This window comes from Rana temporaria, chromosome 2, assembly GCF_905171775.1.
Source record: "Rana temporaria chromosome 2, aRanTem1.1, whole genome shotgun sequence".
NCBI classification, from domain to species: domain Eukaryota; kingdom Metazoa; phylum Chordata; class Amphibia; order Anura; family Ranidae; genus Rana; species Rana temporaria.
The window spans coordinates 394,611,025-394,633,762 of record NC_053490.1 but is presented as its reverse complement, the minus strand read 5'-3'; the positions used below and the strand labels follow the sequence as shown (position 1 = coordinate 394,633,762).

General features: G+C 41.7%; 1 protein-coding gene across 4 annotated transcripts in view; it reads left to right on the top strand.

The window, feature by feature from the left end:
* KDM6A (lysine demethylase 6A) overlaps positions 1-22,738 on the top strand; it is a 163,224-nt gene that overhangs the window by 62,394 nt on the left and 78,092 nt on the right. For all 4 annotated transcript variants that reach the window (XM_040338057.1, XM_040338056.1, XM_040338058.1 and 1 more), the window contains exons 5-6: positions 12,997-13,055; positions 13,894-14,014. In XM_040338057.1, the coding sequence (XP_040193991.1) occupies positions 12,997-13,055; positions 13,894-14,014 (180 nt within the window). The remainder of the gene's footprint in view (positions 1-12,996; positions 13,056-13,893; positions 14,015-22,738) is intronic.

Sequence of the window (22,738 nt, the reverse complement as noted above, 5' to 3'; positions counted from 1 at the left end):
TGGTTAAAATTGATGGGAAGATGGATGGAGCCAAATACAGGACCATTCTGGAAGAAAACCTGATGGAGTCTGCAAAAGACCTGAGACTGGGACGGAGATTTGTCTTCCAACAAGACAATGATCCAAAACATAAAGCAAAATCTACAATGGAATGGTTCACAAATAAACATATTCAGGTGTTAGAATGGCCAAGTCAAAGTCCAGACCTGAATCCAATCGAGAATCTGTGGAAAGAACTGAAAACTGCTGTTCAAACGCTCTCCATCCAACCTCACTGAGCTCGAGCTGTTTTGCAAGGAGGAATGGGCAAAAATTTCAGTCTCTCGATGTGCAAAACTGATAGAGACATACCCCAAGCGACTTACAGCTGTAATCGCAGCAAAAGGTGGCGCTACAAAGTATTAACTTAAGGGGGCTGAATAATTTTGCACGCCCATTTTTTCAGTTTTTTATTTGTTAAAGTTTGAAATATCCAATACATTTTGTTCCACTTCATGATTGTGCCCCCACTTGTTGTTGTTTCTTCAAAAAAAAATTACAGTTTTATATCTGTTTGAAGCCTGAAATGTGGCAAAAGTTCGCAAAGTTCAAGGGGGCCGAATACTTTCGCAAGGCACTGTATGTGTGTGTATCTATCTATCTAGGGATTTCTGCACTTAAAAAATGTATTGTAGAAAATTCACATGTAATTACATATTCGAAATACGACAGCTTCAGGCTATCTAGCTTACATCCTTCAAGTAGGAACAAAATCTACAATGGCAATATTCTTACATCCTTGTTATATTGCTACATTTCACACCAGAAATCAATTGGGTATCAATTTGACATTTTAATCAATTACAAACTGCATCGTAAATCCCAGAGAGGAGGTTTAATGAGATGCAGTCACTCTCCAAATCACACAGAAAATGTTCCTTGAGCCCTGGTTCACACTGGGTACGATTTGGAACGATTTGAGATGCGATTTGACATGTCAAATCGCATCTCAAATCGGCGGCAATTGTCGGCAATGGCACTGTCCTGATCAGTGCGACACCGCATCTGCGAGTTCAAAAAGTAGTTCCTGTACTACTTTTTGCGATTTCGGGCCGCGATTTACATTAAATTGCGGCCGAAATCTCGGCAAAATCGCGGCCGCGAAATCGCAGTAAAATCGCGCATTTTACCGCGATTTTGAATTCGCAGCAGTGTGAACCTAGGCTTAACCTAATATCAGGATATATATACACAAATTAACAAAAAATAAAAAAATCTTATCTATGAAAAAAATGAATTTTATTGGTGTTTAAAAAAACACTAATGAACATAAATGACATCCTATCATTGTTCATAAAATATTTCAGGCCCCTGGGTTGTAAAGTATCCAGTCAATTTATTGACTGTACTACAATCTTTTTAAAGCGTAGCTCCACCCTAAAGTGGAACTTCCGCTCATTGGATTCCCCCCACCGATGCCACAATTGCCACCTTTCGGGGAGAATATGGGAGATGGGTTGCCTGTCTTTGACAAGTATCCTTACCCACTTCCGGGAGCCCGGCCGTGGCAGTGACGTCACCGCGGGGCTCCCTCCTCCTCCCCTGGCTGCGAGGCTAATAGAGGATCGGGGCCTCGCGCATGCGCAGTAGGGTTCCCGGCGTGCAGCCGAAAGGATTCACTGCCGGGCTCCCTTACTTACCCGCAATGGTGTAGCCTTTCTGCCTACTGCCGACCTCGAGGGACAGCAGGACAGGTAAGTGTCAATGTGTTTTAATAAAAAAAAAAAACATTATACATTAATAGAAGGGACAATGCAAATGAAACGGTGTCTTTTAGTATCACTCTAAGCACGAGTGTGTTATGTTTCAGCTTTATTCAGTGATGATTCTTTCTTATGCTAACCATAGGGTCCACTCATAATGCACAACCTTGCAGTCAAGCACTCTGGCATATTATTTTTGGCGCACTCTAATTCCAGAAATTCTTCTTTCCTATGATGACCATACAGATGACAATGGGGTCATTGGAAATATCAGTTTTTGGTGAAAGACGCATTTGCATGCATATAAAAGATATGTCCTAGTTAACCACTTACCCCCCGGACCATATTGCTGCCCAAAGACCAGAGTACTTTTTGCGATTCGGGACTGCGTCGCTTTAACAGACAATTGCGCGGTCGTGCAAAGTGGCTTCCAAACAAAATTGGCGTCCTTTTTTTCCCACAAATAGAGCTTTCTTTTGGTGGTATTTGATCACCTCTGCGGTTTTTAGTTTTTGCGCTATAAACAAAAATAGAGCGACAATTTTGAAAAAAATGAATATTTTTTACATTTTGCTATAATAAATATCCCCCAAAAATATATAAAAAAATATTTTTTCCTCAGTTTAGGCCGATACGTTTTCTTGTACATATTTTTCGTAAAAAAAAATCGCAATAAGCGTTTGATTGGTTTGCGCAAAAGTTATAGCGTTTACAAAATAGGGGGTATTTTTATGTCATTTTTATTATATTTTTTTTACTAGTAATGGCGGCGATCAGCGATTTATTTTTTATTTTTTTCGGTACTGCGACATTATTGCGGACACTTCGGACACTTTTGACACATTTTTGGGACCATTGGCATTTTTATAGCGATCAGTGCTATAAAAATGCATTGGATTACTATAAAAATGCCACTGGCAGTGAAGGGGTTAACACTAGGGGGCGGGGAAGGGGTTAAGTATGCCTGGGTGTGTTCTTACTGTGGGGGGGGGGGTGGCCTCACTAGGGGAAACACTGATCCTCTGTTCATACATTGTATGAACCGAAGATCAGCATTTCCCCTGCTGACAGGACCGGGAGCTGTGTGTTTACACACACAGCTCCCGGTCCCCGCTCTGTACCGAGCGATCGCGTGTGCCCGGCGACGATCGCGCTCGCCGGGCACACGCACGGGAGTCGGGGGCGAGCGTGGGGCACGCGTGCGCCCCTAGTGGCGGCTGGGAGAGAGGACGTCATATTACGTGCTCTCGCCCAGCCGAGCCACCTTGTGGACGTATAACGGCGGTGCGCGGTCGGCAAGTGGTTAAACAAAAACAAAGTAACAAAATCAATCCTTTCTTGTGGCAAGCATCTTCAAGCTATCAGCTATTTGATCATTTCTTGTGACATGCAAAGCTAAGGTTTAAAAATAAACTTTTGGCTCAATAGATGGAGAAGGTGGCCTTGTCAAAAGATGAGCATTATATTAAAATCCATCTTTAGGCAGATGTGTAATTTTATATTTGCATACAACTAGCAATTATCTGAATCTTTTGTGGCATCTGCCTTCTGTTCTTCCTGTGCATAGCTGCCCTCAGACTGGGAAGAAGGGATAGCACTGGGAGCTAGCTGATCATGCTCTGCTGTATGCACCTGCTGACAGGGAACATGCTGTACTTACTGGAGGAGAGCAGAGTTGATGAATTTTCTGTGTATTGCAGTTTCTTCATAGTCAGATCAGCATTCTGCAGTTAAAGTGTCATTGTATTTTTTCCCAGGGAAAGCAATGTCATGCTTCTGATTTCTCTTCGAAAAGGTCACGTCACGATCGTGGCTTTTTTTTTAAATACTTTTGCAGTTGTGTATTATGCAGATTGCTTGAAGGATGACTAAAATGTAATATGTTGCAGTTTACCAGTCCTTGGAAGCAGTGGCTGCATTATTTTTTTTTTTTTTTATTAAGTACATTTTCAGCAAGTAGAGAACATACCTGTTAATCTTTCCAGAAATGCAGTCTCCTTGTCCTGTCAGATTAAATGGAAGAATAGAATTTTGCCTCACCTGTAAAAACTCCCCATTCCTTGTGTGATAGTGATGAAAAAAGGGAGACGTGTACGAATTGCAGCCTAGGTGGCAACTAAGGATGAGCTCCAGCGTGTTCGCATGGTACACCTGCAGAGCCCGCCAGGAAGTCTGCACAGCGCTGCGCTAATCACAGCCAGGGAGACGTTGTCCCGATGCTCGGCTGCAGAGATCGGGAAATGTCTCCCTGGCTGTAATTAGCGCAGCGCCGTGCAGACTTCCTGGCGGGCTCTGCATGTGTACCATGCGAACACGCTGGAGCTCATCCTTGGTGGCAACCATGGTTCCCTCCATAGATACATTGGAGGAGTGAGCCTAGTCACCAAAAGCCGTTATTTTTTTTTAGAATTAACAAATATAAAAGACACATACAGCCATGACATCTAATGTCTGGTAACTGGTGTTCTATCGATTTGTGCCCTCCGTCGAAAAGTGCCTGTGCATGCGCAGAACAGAAAGGCACTCAAGCAGAGTTGCCGATCAGCTGGAGTGACATCTCCATGGCGCACGCGCACATCGTAGGAGTTTGCTTTGGCGGGTGATATTTAACGGCACAATTGAAAGCCATGCAAAGAGCGGAGGGACATAGATGTCACATTGTGCCTCACTATAAACCTGCGGCACAATATGACAAATACGGTGTCCCTCCGCTGTTTGCATAACATTAAATTATGCCAGAGAAATGGTATCTCCTGTCAAAAAGGCTCCTACAATGTGCACATGTGTTATGGGACGTCACTCCTCCAGCTGATCGGCAACTCAGCTGGCGTGCCCGTTCTGCACATGCGCTGGCACTTTTCGACGGCGGGCACATATCGAAAACACTTGCAACATATTAGATTTGTTTTTGGGTATACATGCATTTACTTTTAGTTGGTTTTATATCTGTTGTGAAGAGAATACTATCATGTTTTTACTTGGCTGTGAATCTTAAACTGTTTTAGACAATAGGATTTTGGTAAATATTCACAAAACAATATAGTTAGAAATGCACCGAAATGTCAGCCCCCAAAACCTTTCTGAAAATGGTGTTATTGGCATTCGGCCAATAAGAGATGCCGATGATGGGACCAAAAACGCACGCGATTGTGCTGTGATTTTTACCGCCAATCCATGGCGATTTTGCACTGATTTTTACTGTGCTTATGGTGTTTTTCATAGGTCACGTGACTGCATCAAAAACATAACACTGGTGCTTTCTTGCTGCTTTTTCAATGCTTTTAAACCAGGAGGTGCATTTTTTTTCTTTAACTGTCCAAAAATGCAGCAAGCAGGATTTAACACCACAATGGAAGCCCAACGGACAACTGTGCAGACACCTCTCCATAAAGCTGGTCAGCAGAGGGAAGCATGAAGTGCTCTAGAATTTCCTGGTAGAGGGCTCCGCTGACTATGGATTTGATAAAACACAGCAGACTAATATCGGCAGATGACATGTCTTCCCAATTCATCACGGACTGTGGAAACTTCCCACTGGTCCTTCATGCTACTTGGATTCTCTCCACTCTCCCTCCAGACTCTTGATCGTGATGTTCTTTTCCTGGTATGGCAGCAAAGCATTATTGCCGTGACATTTGTACGCCCGTCTGCTGCCTTTGCAGCTAAGGGGGGAGAAATAATTACGTCTACCACATATTTTTTTATTTTTTCGAATTGATCTTCCACTGGAAACTGTAAACGAGGCCTTACTGAGTTTTGCCATTTTTTTTTCAAAACTTTATTTAGTCATTTTTAGTATTTTGGGTCTCGTCATTATGCCAGCATGTACTATGCATAAATATGCACATATGAACATGCACATCAACTGGTATTAAAAGTGCACATAAATATGCACACTAGGCTTAAAAATATGCTGCAATGTTATCCTACGTGTCCATTCACATTGGGGAGTTTAGAGGCTCATTTCAAGAGGAGAGTTTAAAAGCCGGAATTTTTTGGAGAGGAGTTTTCAGGCAGAAAAAACACGTATAAAAGCAAAAGCCCATAAAGTCTCCTAAACTCTTCAATACAAGCCACGATGAGCATTTGTTCTGTCTTTTTTCTGCCCGAGGCTCTGGCATTTTATTTCTGTGCATGGATCCTAAAAAGCATTCATGTTTATAATGGAGAAAGGCCTTAATAGGGCACAAAACCGATATTAAGGGTACAAATCAAGGTTTATTTTTTTTGCTCATTTACATAGCACCAAATAATTGCAAAGCATTTGCCAGAGTGCATAGAGCACTATTTATATGCTGTTGTCAATGTGTTCAATGCTTTGTTGGTCTGTGCTACTGGTCTGTTTGGCAGGAAACTGGTTAAAGCAATCATTTTAATTATATGCTTTAATGAGTTTAACAGTGCAGTGTTTGTAAATGTACCTAATACCCCAGGAATTTACTGATTAGAGTTGAATTTAGTTTGATTTACTATTGTTAAATGGAGTGTGAACACTTCAAAGTCTGATTTTCCTGTAATATGTTTTAAAGTCTATGTAAAATAGCATAACTCTGAATGCTACGTGAGCTCTTCCTTTGAAAAGGCAATCACGCTTATTGCAAGTGTTGATTTTACAGTGCAAAGAACATTTCAAACATTTAAATCTGGAGTTCTTTTTTTATCACTTTAACATCTGCAATAATTAAATAGATCGACTTTAATGTCTCCCTATTTGGGGTCATTTACCACTATTTAGTTGGTAGACTACAATATTTTCTCAAGTACTTGAAGAATTTAGATTTTTTTTGTTGTGCATTTTTTATTTTTAGGTATCTGATGTTGTGCTGAGTAGGATAGATTTAGAGCAGTTGCAAAAGCCTCAGTGACTCGCTTGGTCTTAAAGGGGTTGTAAAGGTACAATTTTTTTTTCCCCCTAAATGGCTTCCTTTACCTTAGTGCAGTCCTTCACTTACCTCATCCTTCCATTTTGCTTTTAAATGTCCTTATTTGTTCTAAAAAAATCATCACTTCCTGTTCTTCTGTCTGTAACTCCACACAGTAATGCAAGGCTTTCTCCCTGGTGTGGAGTGTTGTGCTCGCCCCCTCTCTTGGACTACAGGAGAGTCAGGACGCTCTCTACCTTGCAGATAGAGAAAAGAGCTGTGTGTTAGTGGGCGTCCTGACTCTCCTGTAGTCTAAGAGGGGGCAAGCACGACACTCCACACCAGGGAGAAAGCCTTGCATTACTGTGCGGAGTTACAGATAGAAGAACAGGAAGTGAGGATTTCTCAGAAGAAATAAGGACATTCAAAAGCAAAATTGAACGATGAGGTAAATTGTACCTTTACAACCCCTTTAAAAGGGCTGATATTTAGGACTAGTGTTTTTAAACCAGCCTTTCTCAATCTGTTTACCCCACTGGAACATTTGAAAAAGTCTTCAAGTCTCATGAAACCCTTCCTAAAATAATTATACCTACAGTTTGTGCTATATTGGCATTAGGGATGCACCGAAATTTTGGCTGCCGAAACATATTGGCCTGAAAATGGCGTTTTTGGCAAATTGGCGAAAGAAAAAACACGCCGATAATGGAGCCGAAACCGAAATGGGTGCACAATGTGGAGGAAAGTGTGTGCAGAGTGGCTTTCGCTCCCAGTTCCGCCTCCCGAAATCTCACTCAGAGTTGCTCCTGCACAATAAGGCTAGTGCGGCCAGGACACACAGGGTACATGTTTATCGGAGGCACAGGCGGTGGTGATCCCTTCTCCCATCACTTAGCACTGTGCATAGCGATCGGGTGATAGAAGTTGCTGCATGTGGCATTCTGACATCTGACCCCATTCCTGCTCTTGTCTTCTGTAAGTGTGCAGTGCCGATGTGATCCTCTCCTGTGTCTGAATACCACTGGCTCTGTATGGACCGGAATGTGATTTGTAGAGGGTAAATTAAGTAATCTTTCCGGCATCACTGCACTGTGATAACTCCTCACACCAGTCTCTTCTCTCTCATTGCTTGTCCAGCTCTCACTACACTCGCAGCCCCTCTCCTCCCCCTTCATCCTCAGCATTTCCTGGTCCACAATCTTTTCATCTCCTAGTCTTCTTAACCCTCTGTATGCTCTTGTCTGCAACTGTCACAGCCTCAGAATCCTGCCAGCATTCCATTTATTCCTCATTGCTTCTTCATCCTTCCGGAACTTTTTTTCTTCACTGCAGGGGTGTAACTACAGTGGTCGCCATTGCGACCCAGCCCGAGAGGAGGGTTGACATACAGAGGAACCAATGCCTTCCATGTTATTCCTGCAGCCACTGAATGCCTGCAAGAGAGGAGGAGAAGTGTGCATTTAGCAGTTGCAGGAAGATCATGGAGGGCATTGGTTCCTCTGTATGCCGGCCCTCTCCAGCCCCTCGGCTCTCTCTTGGCCCTTCTGTGATCTTCCCCAGCAACTTCTCTGCTCTCTCCTGCCCCACACCCCTTCCCTGACCCCCTACTGTTCTCTGCCCCCCCGTGCTTTTTTCCAGTCCCCCCCCCCACTCTGTGCTGCTCTCCTTTACCCTGCCATCCTGTACTGTCTCCTGCCCGCCCCCCCGAGCTCTGCCAGGTTCCCCCCTCCCCTGTCAGGATGGAGAGTAGGGAAGACTTCCCTGCCTGAAATGAAAAAATCTGAAATCTGTACAAATCACTTCCTTTGTCCATTCCTAACTGTAGCATAATAAACTGTTTACAGACAACAAAGTTTACTATGCTACAACACCCACTTTTTGCCATGGCGCACTACGCTTGCCACAGGTCAATCTCCCCCTAAATGTCCTCATTCTCACCTTCAAAAGTTGTGAGGTATGCACTGGTAGGCTGCTGGGCACTGGTGAGACAGACATGCTGCTAATGATGGGCAATGGTAGGCTGCTGGGCACTGGCAGGCTGCATATGATGGGCACTGGTGAGGCCGCATTGGTCTCCTGTACCATGTCCCCAGTCTCTGACCATCTACTGTATAAAAATGTTTTTAAAAAAGTAATTTTTGGCCTAGTGTATTCATTTTCACTATCACTTTTGGCACCAAAAAAAACAATTCGGTACACCCCTAATTTGCATAAAAAGGTGTTTAAGATTAAGTTCACCTTTTTAAAAAAAAATAAAAAAAAAACGTATGAGCAAGCCAATACACTTGACAGGAAGAATCTATGAACTACCACAGAACTCTGTATTTTTTTTATTTTTATTTTTTAACATGTTACATCCAGAATATGGGTGTAACATGTTATGAAAGATGAATTTATCCTTTAAAGCGGTTGTAAAGATAAAAAAATGTTTTTCCCTAAATGGCTTCCTTTACCTTAGTGCAGTCCTCCTTAACTTTACCCTATCCTTCCATTTTGCTTTTAAATGTCCTTATTTCTTCTGAGAAATCCTCACTTCCTGTTCTTCTGTCTGTAACTCCACACAGTAATGCAAGGCTTTCTCCCTGGTGTGGAGAAAGCCTCTTGAGGGGGCGAGCAGGAGTGTCAGGACACGCTCTAATTTGCAGATAAAGGAGCTGCGTGTTAGTGGGCGCCCCCTCAAGAGGCCTTCTTTACACCAGGGAGAAAGCCTTGCATTACTGTGTGTAGTTACAGACAGAAGAACAGGAAGTGAGGATTTCTCAGAAGAAATAAGGACATTTAAAAGCAAAATCGAAGGATGAGGTAAGTGAAGGAGGACTGCACTAAGGTAAAGGAAGCTATTTAGGGGGAAAAAAATTACTTTTACAACCGCTTTAATTTTATCGACCCAAAATATTTTCGTTGACGAAATTAACACTATTTTAGCCAACTAAAATACAACTAAAAACTAAAATGGCATTTTAGTCAAGACTGACTAAATTGAAATACGACGTCAACGAGAGAGAAAACAAAGACTAAATTGGTCTGTAGTGCATATTCAAGCCTTAAATAATACCCTGTTAGATTTTTACTCCAGGAGTATAAAATGAGTTTGGAAATTCTAGAGAGGTGCTTAAATAATGCATTACAATTAAAATCCATGAGATCCATGAGTCTACTAAACTGTACTGGTGATTTTAGTCAACTAAAATACGACAAAAGATTCAGATGACTAAAATAAATCTTAAATGTAATTTTAGTCAAGACTATGAATAAAACGTAATCAAAATTTGCCTTTAAAATTAACACCGACATGAAAACTATTTAAAATTTGTATTCAAATTTCCTGGTCCACAATCTTTTCATCTCCTAGTCTCCTTAACCCTCTGTATGCTCTTGTCTTCAAATTAATTGGTATATCTAGCAAAACTGATATCCTGGGCAGACAATTTTTCACACCCTTCTGCTCTGTACAATGTTTTTAGTAGTAATTTTTAACGTAAATGAATAATAGAAAAATACAGACAGTACAAATTTGGGTGCCCCCTAACAGTGGTCAGTGTCGAAGTTGCCTCTTTCATTGTTGGCTATAGTAGCTAGCAGTGTTAATTAAGTCGACTAAAATGACTAAAACATTTTAGTCGACTAAATGAATACTATTTTAGTCAACTAAATATTTAAAACTAAAACAATAGAGATGACTAAATTACGACTAAAACTAAAATGCCATTTTAGTCAAAAGACCAAGACTAAATTGAAATTTGACTTCAAAATTAACTCTGGCCTGTAGTGCATGTTCATACCTCAATACCATAAATAATGACATGAGATTTTTCACTCCAGCAGTATATGAGTTCGGAAATTGTAGAGAAATGTTACCATTACAATTTAATTACACCCATTAGATTTTTGACAACTAAAATGAGTTTGCAGAAGACTAAAACTAAAATGCCATTTTAGTCCAAAGACTAAAACTAAATCGAAATTTGCTGCCAAAATTAACACTGGTAGCTAGATCAGTTGCCTACTGCTAAATCGGACCCTGCTAATTTTATTGGGAACCCTAATGAAACCTTGATTGAGAGAGGATGATTTAAACATATTCCTAAAAAGGACTTCCAGGCCCTCCCTAAAAAGCTACAAATACTGTAGCTGCTGACTTTACTATAACATTTACCTGTCCAGGTATTCAGTGATGTCCTCACTCAAGCCTGTTCTTCAATTGGCTTCGAGGGCAGGTATCAAGACACTGGCTCTCTTGAAACGGCATGATCATGCCCTTTCTTCAGTGCGCAAGCGCTGATGATGTTGGGCGTACAGGTTTAGAAGATATTTCCAGTACCTACAGGTAAGCCTTAGATTAGGCTTACCTGTAGGGCGAAAGTGGTCTGTAAGGCTCGATTCATACTAATGCATGTTGCTTTTTAGCCTTTTTACGGTGCTTGCTGCGTTTTTTGTCAAATGTTTTTTTACCGCGATTTGCGTTTTTAGCTATAAACAGGTAAAAAAAAAACTAAAATCGCGGTAAAAACGTGGTACTTGCGTTTTGGATGCGGGTCAATTGAATTCTATTACATGCAAAACGCTGCTTTTTGCAGGAAAAAAAGTCCCTGACCCTTTCCAAAAACGCAGAGGCACAAAAAAGCATTGATGAGAACATGTTCCATAGGAAACCATGTTAAAAAATTTCAAAAACAGCATTAGTGTGAATGGAGCCTAAGGGTTTACAACCACTTTAAATCATTCTACAAATGTGTCTGACTTCAGCAATACTTTATGCCAAGTATTATAAGGTTATTCATTTTTTTCCTTTTAACTATACTGAAGTTATTTTATGCCCATCCCCTCTTTCTAACAATGTGATAAAAAAAAACTGTAGGCTGCTTCAGGCTCCCTTCAGCCAACACCGAGCACAGTTGTGATAAGATCAAAGTAATATCTGCTTCTTTGTTGACTCCTTAAATTGGTTGTAAAGCACATGCTTTTATAGTGTGTCTTAATTAAGAGCACCAAGTGTAATTTCTGTCTGCTGCTTCGTTCCTCTATCGGCATGAATCATTTCTAACAAGTGTTTCTGAAACCAAGAGAAAAATGGTGACAGGCAAGGGAGCTCCAGTTGGCTGGCAGCTTGAGCTCTGTTGCTGTGCGGGTGGCCCACCCCTCTCCACTCAAATCAGCTTTGCTCACGAGCCCTGCAGAGTAACTTTAGCTTCCTGCCCCCTTTTTCTGACCGCTCAGATAAGCTTATAAATTATGACCTTTGAAAAGCTGTAGAGAAGAAAGACTGCAGAGAAAACGATAATTTTTTTTTTTTAAAAGTCAGCAGCTACAAATACAGCAGCTGCTGACTTTTTAAAAATGGACACTTACCTGTCCAGGTCGCCCGTGACGTCGGCATCCTCGGTGAGGGAATCGGGAAGTGAAGCGCTGCGGCTTCACTGCCCGATTCTCTACTGCGCATGCACGAGTCATGCTGCGCCGTGCCCACTGGTCCCCTTCGTGTTCTGGGAGCAGAGCGTTTCCCAGAACACAACGGGGGGGAGATCGGTGACACGAAGGGGCGGGACTCTCGCGGGAGTCTATACCAGGAAGTGGTGCAAATTACCTGTTTTTATACAGGTATTTGCACCCCCCTGAAAGGTGTCAAATGTGACACCGGAGGGCGCGGGGGGGGGGGGGGGGTTACGAAAATCGGAGGTTCACTTTTGGGCGAACCTCCGCTTTAATGCATAGGATGTATTAAAGGGTCACTAAAGGAAAATTTTTTTTGCTGAAATGACTGTTTACAGGGTATAGAGACATAAAAGTTAACTGATTCCTTTTAAAAATGATTAAACATAGATTAAATTCAATCATATAATGTGCCTCTAGTTTTACTTTCGGTTTTAAACTGAGAGACCCACAGAACAAAAATCCATGGCAGTGTTTTGTTTTTAAAATGAATCTGATTGGTTCTGAGGAGTTTTAGACACACAGTAATGACAGCTTAGACCACCGTGAAAAGCTCCCAGTACTGTGGTTATAAGGAGCCAGACAACCAGGAAGTGTGGAGATCACAGCAGAATTACAGCAACTTCAAAGCAAAAACGAACAATAAGGACATGAAACCAGTACTGCAGTAAGGCAAAGGAAGCTATTTAGCTAAAAAAAATGTTTTCCTTTAGTGATCCTTTAAGGTGGAACACACAGCTTTAAAACCCCTTTAATAGGTGAGCATAATAATTTTTTGATAAACTTGGTGTTAAGACGGTTGTAAGAAGGTGTAGTTTCAAGGAACAATGAACAATTTCAGGTCCCCTAATACTGCTTAGTTTGGGTAGTTTTTAGGGGTCATCTCTGTTTACTGAATTCTGTCTTGGTGGAAAAGTTCTGTATGTAGGAAAAAATAACTCATTATGATTTTTGTTTTATAGAATGCTGCCTTTCTTTATGGCCTTGGATTGGTCTACTTCCATTACAATGCATTTCACTGGTAGGTATTCTAAAGTACATCTTTCCTCTAAAAACAAGACTTACCTTTTCATTATAAATGTCTGAGGATTCTGTTGTTTCTGTATGTTTAATATGGGGGGGAGGGGGAGGGGGGGGGGTTCCATCTCTAGCAGCCGTTGCTTATAGAAATGTTAGAATCAGGTTCTTGTGAGGGGTTTTGTTCTCTCTCCTTTTTTTTTTTTTTTTTTATCAAAGTGAGCTGATCATAAAGTTATGTTTTCCAAGAACTGAAATAGCTGACTTTTTCTAAAAATCATTTTGTGCTGGTAAAAGAAAGCTACAGAAGGCTGGTCTTTTCATATTGCTACAAAGAAGGGTTCATTTGTTGAAGAATTTATATCATGCAAGGTTCCTCTCTAAAATGAACCTGTGCTTTGGTTGCAGCCAAAATACCAGATTCACTTTTATCAGGCAGATTAAGCATCTTATACTTTTCTTTCCCATACTTTTCTGACCAAAGCCCTGCCAAAATAAATACTGCTTGGAACGAGGGAACATGTGAAATGCTCATACTTTGGTTATTCTTATCCCCTTGCTGACCGCAATTTTTACCTTTTTTTTATTATTTTTTTTTTTTATAATGCTCTTTGCCTTGAGAATGTTGAATAACCTTGCAGCAAATGGGACTGCTCAACCGAGTGTGATCCTAGTTCTCTGGCCTTATTTTAAACTGAAACAAAGTCTTTGTTATTGCCAAGGTGACTGACACTTCTAAACTAATTCTGGGCATCTAAGAGTTTTTGTTTTAGAAGGGCTAAATTATAAATTGTCTGTTTTGGTGTGATACAGTCATTAATTTGCCTTTTTAATGTTTCCAGGGCAATTAGAGCATTTCAGGAAGTGCTTTATGTCGATCCTGGCTTTTGCCGCGCCAAGGAAATTCATCTACGACTTGGACTTATGTTCAAAGTGAACACTGACTATGAGTCAAGTTTAAAGGTAAATGCAGAGTTTAATGTAGTGTGTCCTGTATCAGTAGTGTGTGCTGTGCAAGTAGAAGGAACCTCACACTAGTTGTCCAGTAAAACAATTTATCTTGATCGTACAGGACACAGACTGATATTCGTAGATAATGACCTCTAGATTGTATGCTCTCATTCCACCTGTATTGAGTTGTATTATAACTGTACTGTCAGCCTTCGTCTTGTAATGCATTGCGCAAACTGTTGGCGCCATATAAATCCTGTATAATATGGGTTATAGGCTGCTACCCTCACGTAATTTGACACTGGCAACGTTTTCAAATATGCCTACCTTGGACTTTTTGTTGTTGCTAGGGCAATTTAGTAGGTGGACCTCTACACCATTATGGAGAAGTTTTATAATGAACCTCACTCTGTGGGTGAAGGGTTATAGGGTTAAGCCAAAGGTGACATATTTAAATGGTTTGCCAGTATTGTCCAGTCACCTAAGGATGGCACCCTATAACTCGGAGTCTATGACTATCCAGCCTGTGTCTTGTGCTATACTCCAATATATGGAATTTAAAGGTAAGTCATACTTTTTTTTTTTTTTTTTTTTTTGTAAACTGTTCTATTGGACTAGTGTGAGCCTGTTTCTATGTCTTCTGGTGGGATGATACTCACTTTTCTTTGGTCTGAGCACTGTAAAAGGGGAAGGTCAAAGATGGTAACCCATGTGTTGGATTGATTATGACCCAATCATCTCCTGCATAGATAATATTTTTCTTTGTGTACAGCTTTCTTTTCATACATCTGATGGGCACCAGGTAAATAAAAGCCTCAGTCGGTCCAGGGCGGCCTGTTAGCGGTGCTGGCACAAAATGTACACACAGACTTCCTTAGTTGTGTCTGTGTGTACAGGCTTGCTGATCTTTACTTGTACATTGGCTTCCTAAAAGTTGGCCACATCCCAGCAACAGGGTCCACATATAAATGGCAGCAGAAACTGTCAATCAAAACTCCCTGCTCCTAGTTATAGGTGGAGTCAGCCTGCTGTACAGCCCTGTTCATTTGTGCAGGAGGGACCTGCTGACCTTTGATCTGAAAATTATGAAAGTGAAAAAGTAAAACTTAACCCATTATTGCTACAGCTTCTATGTAATGTGATTACTGTAATTGGTTCTCAGTGGTCACATCGCAAACCCATCCCACTAACTCCCAATCCAAAGCAGTCACTGAGAGCTGTTGGTAACAGCTCGATCACTGTGCTAGGAGCATGCAGTGAGCATGCTCTCAGTACACATACCGAGGCCACTGTATGAGCATATTTGCAGACTGGGTGTTAAACCCCCCCCCCCCCCTTTTTTGTTTTGCTACTGTATGTGCAATGTGGTCAGCAAAAAGAATATCCTTATTAGCCCTTGGTTAAAGGCTTGGTTCACCTAAAAAAAAAAAAAAAAAAATGCAGGAAATTTTATGTTACTGGAGCCTGCAAATTTTAGCACCCGCCATCAGTGGATTGTGAGTGTAATGTCAGGCTCCTGCAAATTCTTCCTCTGCCCTTACCTCTGTCATTTAGGGAGCTTGAGGACAATTTAGTGGACTGTTATTGCACACGTATCTAGAGCTGCATGATTCTGGCAAAAATAAAAATCATGATTTAAATTTTTTTTTGTTTGGGGTAAAGTTCACGAAATTCACGCAGCGTAACATTCTCTTTCACATTATACCAAAAAATTAGGCTAACTTTGCTGTTTTTTTAAAAATTCCTTAAAGTGTATTGTTTCCCAAAAATGCTTTTGAAAGACCGCTGCCCAAATGGTGTCATAATATATTGCAACAACTGCCATTTTATTTTCTAGGGTCTCTGCTAAAAAAAAAAAAAAAATACATAATTTTTGGGGGTTCGTTCAAAGTATTTTTGTAGCAAATACTTATTTTAACTTGTTGGCAACAAGTGTCAAAGGTCTAGTCTTTAAGTAGTCAAACTGACATCATTTACAGACCCAAGTTCATTCCTTTGATTTCAAAGAACCAAATGTTAGTGTTTCTCTTCATCTCTGCCAAAGCTATGTTGTGATGAACTTGGCAGGCTGCCTGGTTGTTTTTTTTTTTTTTGACAGCCGTCAGCAGTGAGCAGAGAACGCTGCACTGAATCGATAAAATGCTGTGTTAAGATCACGAGAGGGGTAGAATCGCGATTCTTTAACGATTAATCGTGCAGCTCTACTCATGTGTCCTATTGAGAATTACAAGTCCATCTGCCACTGTGACAGCCAGGTGTGTTAAAGTATACATTTTAGCCCAAAAGAGAAGTTTAAACTCCCAAACCTATATTTTCTGAAAGCAGAGACACAGGAGAATCAAATGGTTTGTCATATTAGTGCCGCAGTTTATCAGTGGGGGAAAAAGTAAATTTTATTGCACACAAATGCAAAAATGTTCTGGTTAAAAAAAATAGTTAAGCCGAGTAATTGTATACCCTTAAAATTGGGCAGGGTGGCGGTTGTGTCCATCTGAAAGCGAACAGCTTGCAAATGCACCCTTTCCAAATATAGATAATATAAATATAATCTGGGACAATGGTGCTATAACATTCAAAACCCAATCCAAATAAAAATGTATAAAAAATAGAATACAATCCAACATAACCAGTGTCCACTTGTGATCCACTAAAGTGTCCAAATTCTACAATATTCATATATAAATGTGTATTCTTCTTGATTGTAGTGAACCTTCAAAAAATACCACGTGCTCAATGACACAAACTCCGTACAGTACACTCACTGAATAGAATTGTCTCTCGCTTTCATGATCGGCAATAAATATGCTTTACTTGAAATGCTTTACTTCCACAGGAAGGCTTTAAACATTAGCTTGCTCAGACACTGCAAAGCTTTTCTGAAATAAAGGGTCCACAATAGTACAGTATCATTTAGCGAGCAAAAAAGTGCCGGACTTTAAATGAGACAACCTAGATAAGTATCTCCATCCCTAATCAATTTAATAAAGAGGAGGTTCGGGACTTTGAATGAGGCACATAAGTGGAACAATGGATCCGTTTGAAAAAAGCAAGTTTAATAAAATGAGCACAGGTTATACAAATATCTTGGCCAGCAGGCTCCATATAAAGATACAAGTTAACATCAAATATATAAAAAATAGCTAAATCACATCATATGATAACGTAATGAATCTAGGATGGCCTATAGATTAGAATGGTCCGTTGGCTCGACGCGTTTCGGCGACTATATTGCCTTATCAGGAACAATGCATATAATCTGAAAAAAATATATTTATATGTGTATGAGGGCCAGTAAAATGTATTAAAGACTCTCCAATTGGGGTAAAATAGAATATAAGGGGGAAGACAACGAATAAGGATATGGAGGAAGGAGATGATCCTGCCTCATACTTGCACATTACCACTTAAGACCCGGACCAAAATACCGGTAAAGAACCCGGCCAGTTTTTGCAATTCGGCACTGTGTCGCTTTAACTGACAATTGCGTGGTCATGCGTTGTGGCTCCCAAACAAAATTGGCGTCCTTTTTTCCCCACAAATAGAGCTTTCTTTTGGTGGTATTTTATCACCTCTGCGGTTTTTTATTTTTAGCGGTTTTTATTTTTTGCGCTATAAACAAAAATAGAGCGTCAATTTAAAAAAAAAATCAATTTTTTTTCCGTTTTGCTATAATAAATATCGGCCAAAAATATATATAAAAAAATATATTTTTCCCCTCAGTTTAGGCCGATACGTACCGTATTTATCGGGGTATTGCGTGCTCCGGCGTATAGCGCGCACCCCTAAAGTGGACCCGACATTCCTGTAAAAAAACATTCTAGTACTTACAGTTTTTGTGTTGCGCGGCGGCCTCGTCGGGTCCGGCTGCGGCTTCGGGTGTCCTCTTCGTCGGGTCCGGCGTCCTTCTGCGGCGTCCTCCCCGCTCGATTCCCGCACTGAGTTTGAATACTGCGCCGGCATATACCGAGCGCAGTACACTCGTGTATAGTCAGGCAGGCTCGGCTACTCTCGCGCTCACGTCCTGTACGTCCAGGACGTGAGCACGAGAGGAGCCGAGCCTGCCTGACTATACACGAGTGTACTGCGCTCGGTATATGCCGGCGCAGTATTCAAACTCGGCGCGAGAAAACGGGTATCGGCGTATATCGCGCACCCACGATTTTGCCCTGATTTTCAGGGCAAAAAAGTGCGCATATACGCTGATAAATACGGTATTCTTCTACCTATTTTTGTAAAAAAAAAATCGCAATAAGCGTTCTCGATTGGTTTGCGCAAAATGTATAGTGTTTACAAAATAGTGGATAGTTTTATTGCATTTTTATTAATAATTTTTTTTTTGTTACTACTAATGGCGGCGATCAGCGATTTTTTTCGTGATCGCGACATTATGGCGGACACATCGGACAATTTTGACAAATTTTTGGGACAATTGTTATTTTCACAGCAAAAAATGCTATAAAAATGCATTGTTTACTGTGAAAATGACAATTGCAGTTTGGGAGTTAACCACTAGGGGGCGCTGAAGGAGTTAAGTGTGACCTCATATGTGTTTCTAACTGTAGGGTGCGGGGCTGGACATGTGACATCATTGATCGTGTGTCCCTATATCAGGGAACACACGATCAATGACAGCGCCACAGTGAAGAGCGGGGCAGCTCTCCTCGTTCTTAGGCTCTGGGGACCGTTCGCGGCACTCCAGCGGCGATCGGGTCACGGAGCTTCGGACCGGGTCACGGGCGCGCGCCCGTGACCCACGGCTGGGCACTTAAAGGGGACGTACAGGTACGTGCTTGTGCCCAGCCGTGCCATTCTGCCGACGTATATGTGCAGGAGGCGGTCCTTAAGTGGTTAAAGCACTCAATGTGCTGGTGGCGCCATACCAGCGGAAATCACGCTGCATCCCGCCCGGGAGCTGAGGGGACGAGGAGCCCCAAGGAAACCGGACCCCAACATTGAACCTCCAATGGGATGGTAAAGCCCACACTGGCACTGTAGATGATGCTGGGAGGTGGCCTTGGAAGTGTCTAAGGAAATACGAGGGAAGAAAGTGTGGGGAAGGTAAGAAGTATGCAATTATATAAGCTTGGGGTGATGACCGTTGCAATGTTAGGTAACCAAAAGTGGGATAATACTGTATTAAACAGATCTGGGAGTATAAATGAAGGTGAAGGGAGGATATTAAAGTGTAGAATGAAGGCATGTGTTATGTGAAGAGCAAATGGAAATGGTGCATGTGTAAAGAGGTTTGTGGTTAAAATGATTATAAAGGAGCCACTATCTCCAACTAAGATACAAAGAAAGAACATGATATGTGTCAAAACCATACTCCAAGTGGTGAGATGTAGTGGGGAACCCGGCATCAGCAACCAGCGGACAGTGAGGATGCTCAGACCACGTGGGGAGCTATGAGGGATCCCAAGTCACCCCAGGGACACACCCCCAGCGTCACGCTTGCGTGACTGGAATGAGGGGAAACCCACGCCTAGAGCGACAGCCGCCACCCATATCGCAGAGAGGTCACCCTCTCCACGAGCTTGTCAGATCAAGAGGGACGCCGTTGCAATGGCGTCAAAGGCGACGTCACGCGCATAGAGTCCAGCGTGGTGCCGATGCGTAACTGGACAAGCCCGCCCACCCCCCAAACACAGCAAACCAGCTAGGGGGAGGGCGCCAGGAGCGCATCGCAGCCCCCGGGCATAAGTAGACAACAGCCCACACAGCGCCACCAAGTGTAAGCTAAATAAAAAGAAAAATATAAAAAAATAATAAACATAAATGGACTATTGAAGTAAACAGAAAAATTTAAAAATTAGCACAAATATTAAATTACCAATAAAAATCATGTATGGCATAAGAATATAGAATGAGTTTTCTTATGAGTACAGAAATTTTAGGAAAACATTCATCGGATATCCACCCATGTGCCTCCATCCCTAATTTGGTAATATTTAGAGAGCAAAAAAATAGTACAGTATCGTTAAAATACCACTTTTATTTTCCATGTCCAATTATATACCTAGATCTCGTAATATACAGTGACAAAGTGATCCGGACAGACAATGCCGGTGTTCTGTCAAAGTGCCCCCATTAGAAAAATGCCCAGCCGGAACTGCGCATGCGCAGAACAGAGCCGCAGAACAGCTTAGTTTCCGATCAGCTGTAGATGGCGCATAATAGCCGACATTGTGGCACACGCTCCCGATGCGCGTTCATGTCAGTAAGAGCGTTTTGGCAGCAAAAAAATGCTTGACGGCTTGTAAACCCGTTTTGACACTAGGTGCATTAAGCGCTTAAGATTTTAGGAGAGTTTGCAACATCTATGTGCGTGAGGCCCTAAAATTGCATGCACAATGGTGGCAAACTACCCAAAATTGCCCTTCGTCAAAGCTTTAAGTCTTGTCAATTTAGTGTTACAGATGCCGCCGGAACTCTTGAACCGCACGTGTTACCCAGACTCCTATGCAGAAGCAAACATCAACAAGGCTGTCATGCATAACTATCGGCTCAGTATTTGCAAAATGGTCCGCTCTGTCTTAAACAATCTTCTTGTTTCGGGCAGTGACCTGAAGAAGTCTTTGTGAGGGAACACATAGGTCGTGGCTACACAGGATAGATCAATATGTCAGGTCCAGTTCGGTGTAAGGATTCTATGCAGGAAGTGGGCTTGTTTCAGGCAGTGCAGGCCATGTTGTATTTCAGACCTTTGCTGCGGAGCTTTATACCCTTTGTGCAAAACACAAACGTTGCATTTTTTTTTTAAATCTCCCAACAGTACCATGCAAATCCCCTGTTGTAGATGATCTGATTTTGGGAACATCATAAACATTGCGCTCTTAACCTTCTGTGTAATGAAAGGTCCAACAGCTCTGAGGAGTTTTGCTTATCCGATAGAGGATTATTTTGAACATTTTAATCGCTGTGCTGATTTTTACGAATAACGTCATTGATCATTGGCACCTTTTTGTTCATGAAATTTGGCCCGGGCACATTTGTCTGTAGTGTTTACTTGGCGCTCTCCGACGCTCTAAGTAGTGTGTCTTTTTGCTGCTCTGTTCTTCTGTTATCCGCATGATAACTTCTGACAAGTTCTCCAACACAGGAGCTGAAAGCAGCTGGAATATTGTGTTGGAGAGGTAACTCAGAGCTAGATGAGCAGAGAGCTTGTCTACTAGCTCTGCAAGTTTCTTCCTTCCTCTGCCTATGGGTGGTGGGTGCTTTTCCTCCAATCGGCTCAGTGTATGCAAAAAAACTCTCCTCCCACTGCTGAAACAGGAAAAAGTATTTTTTCACAATGTGCACTCACTAAGGCTCCATGCACTCTGAGCTTATAAAAAAAAATGTCCTCTCGAGTAAAAAAACACTTGTATAGAGCATTTTTTGCACAAAGTTCAGGAGAGGCTTTTTTTTTTTACGTTTTTTCGTTATTTGTTTTTTTACTGCCTCCAAGCTCCAATCAGAAGCGTGAACCAACAGTATTTTCACCTGCCTCTAAACGTTCAACTCAAAATATGTCTCTTAACGTCCTAATGTGCATGGACACACAGGATAACATTGAGCTGCTTCTACAGGCAGAACATAAAACTCCAGTAAAGGTTTTTTTTAAGCCACTGTGCATAGAGCCTAAAGAGCGTAGAAAGCTGAAGACAGCAGATATACATGTAAAACGTATGTAGGGAGATTGGTATCATCTGAGGCTATTCACTTTACTGGGTATAAGAGGGGGTTTACATCCACTTTAAAAGCTCCAAGATACTATATGCAGAGTGCACAATAATAAGCCTATTGTAAAAAAGTACAGAGAAAAGAGGTACAGTAGTTGTGAGAAAAAGGGGGGAACAAAGGAAGTGGGGGAAAAAGTGTGTGTATTAAGGTATTTTCGCACGCGGTCAAGCAGGGTAGCTTCTCTTTTACTATGAATCATTAATTGTGTATTCTATCTTTAGGCTCAAAGTAGAAGTCTTCCATACTTTATCAATGGTTTGCTTAAAAGCATAAGTGTAGTCTGAATTGCAAGCATGTCAAATCCCGTGGATTCAATGATGGTATGGTGGAGTCGGGTGAAAAGTGGGACAGCAAATGGTACAGGCAGTAGTTGAAACACTTCAGTCCAGTATGGGGCAGGTTCACCAAATGTCCAGGCACGTGCCACCATCTGCACAGCTTCTACAACAATTTGGGGAATAATGGGAGTATTTTGGCAAGTCTAGCCGACACTAGTTAAAACCTTATAGTTGGTTTCCAGCGATAAAATGTTAATGATAGAAGGTTTAGTGGATTGCCAGATATCCTGCACATCTTCTGGTTCCAGCAGGACATAAAGGTCAGTAGCCCAACGCTAACTATATGGAGGGTAAACATGAATACCGCAGTAGGTAAGAGCATGCGTGGTCTATTTGTAAGAAAATTAGGATTGCAATTGAGAGAACTTGGCTAGAGAGTGTATTATTGAGAGCATATGACCTGCCGATTCGCCTCCAAACCAGATATCAAGATAAAGCATTCCAAGGTATGATCCAGGTTAGGCATTGTAAGGGGAGCAGTAAGAAAGAAAAGAATGTCATCTGCAAATAAACCTAGTTTGTGGTGACAACCAGCCACTTGGCTACTTCAGTGCCTCGTATATCTGGGTTGGAGCAGAACAATTCTGTTAGGGGGGCTATGGCCAGGGCAAATAAGAGTGGAGATAGGGGGCAACCCTGTCCCACGCAAAATTGCTCTGGCTATTCCTTAAAAAAA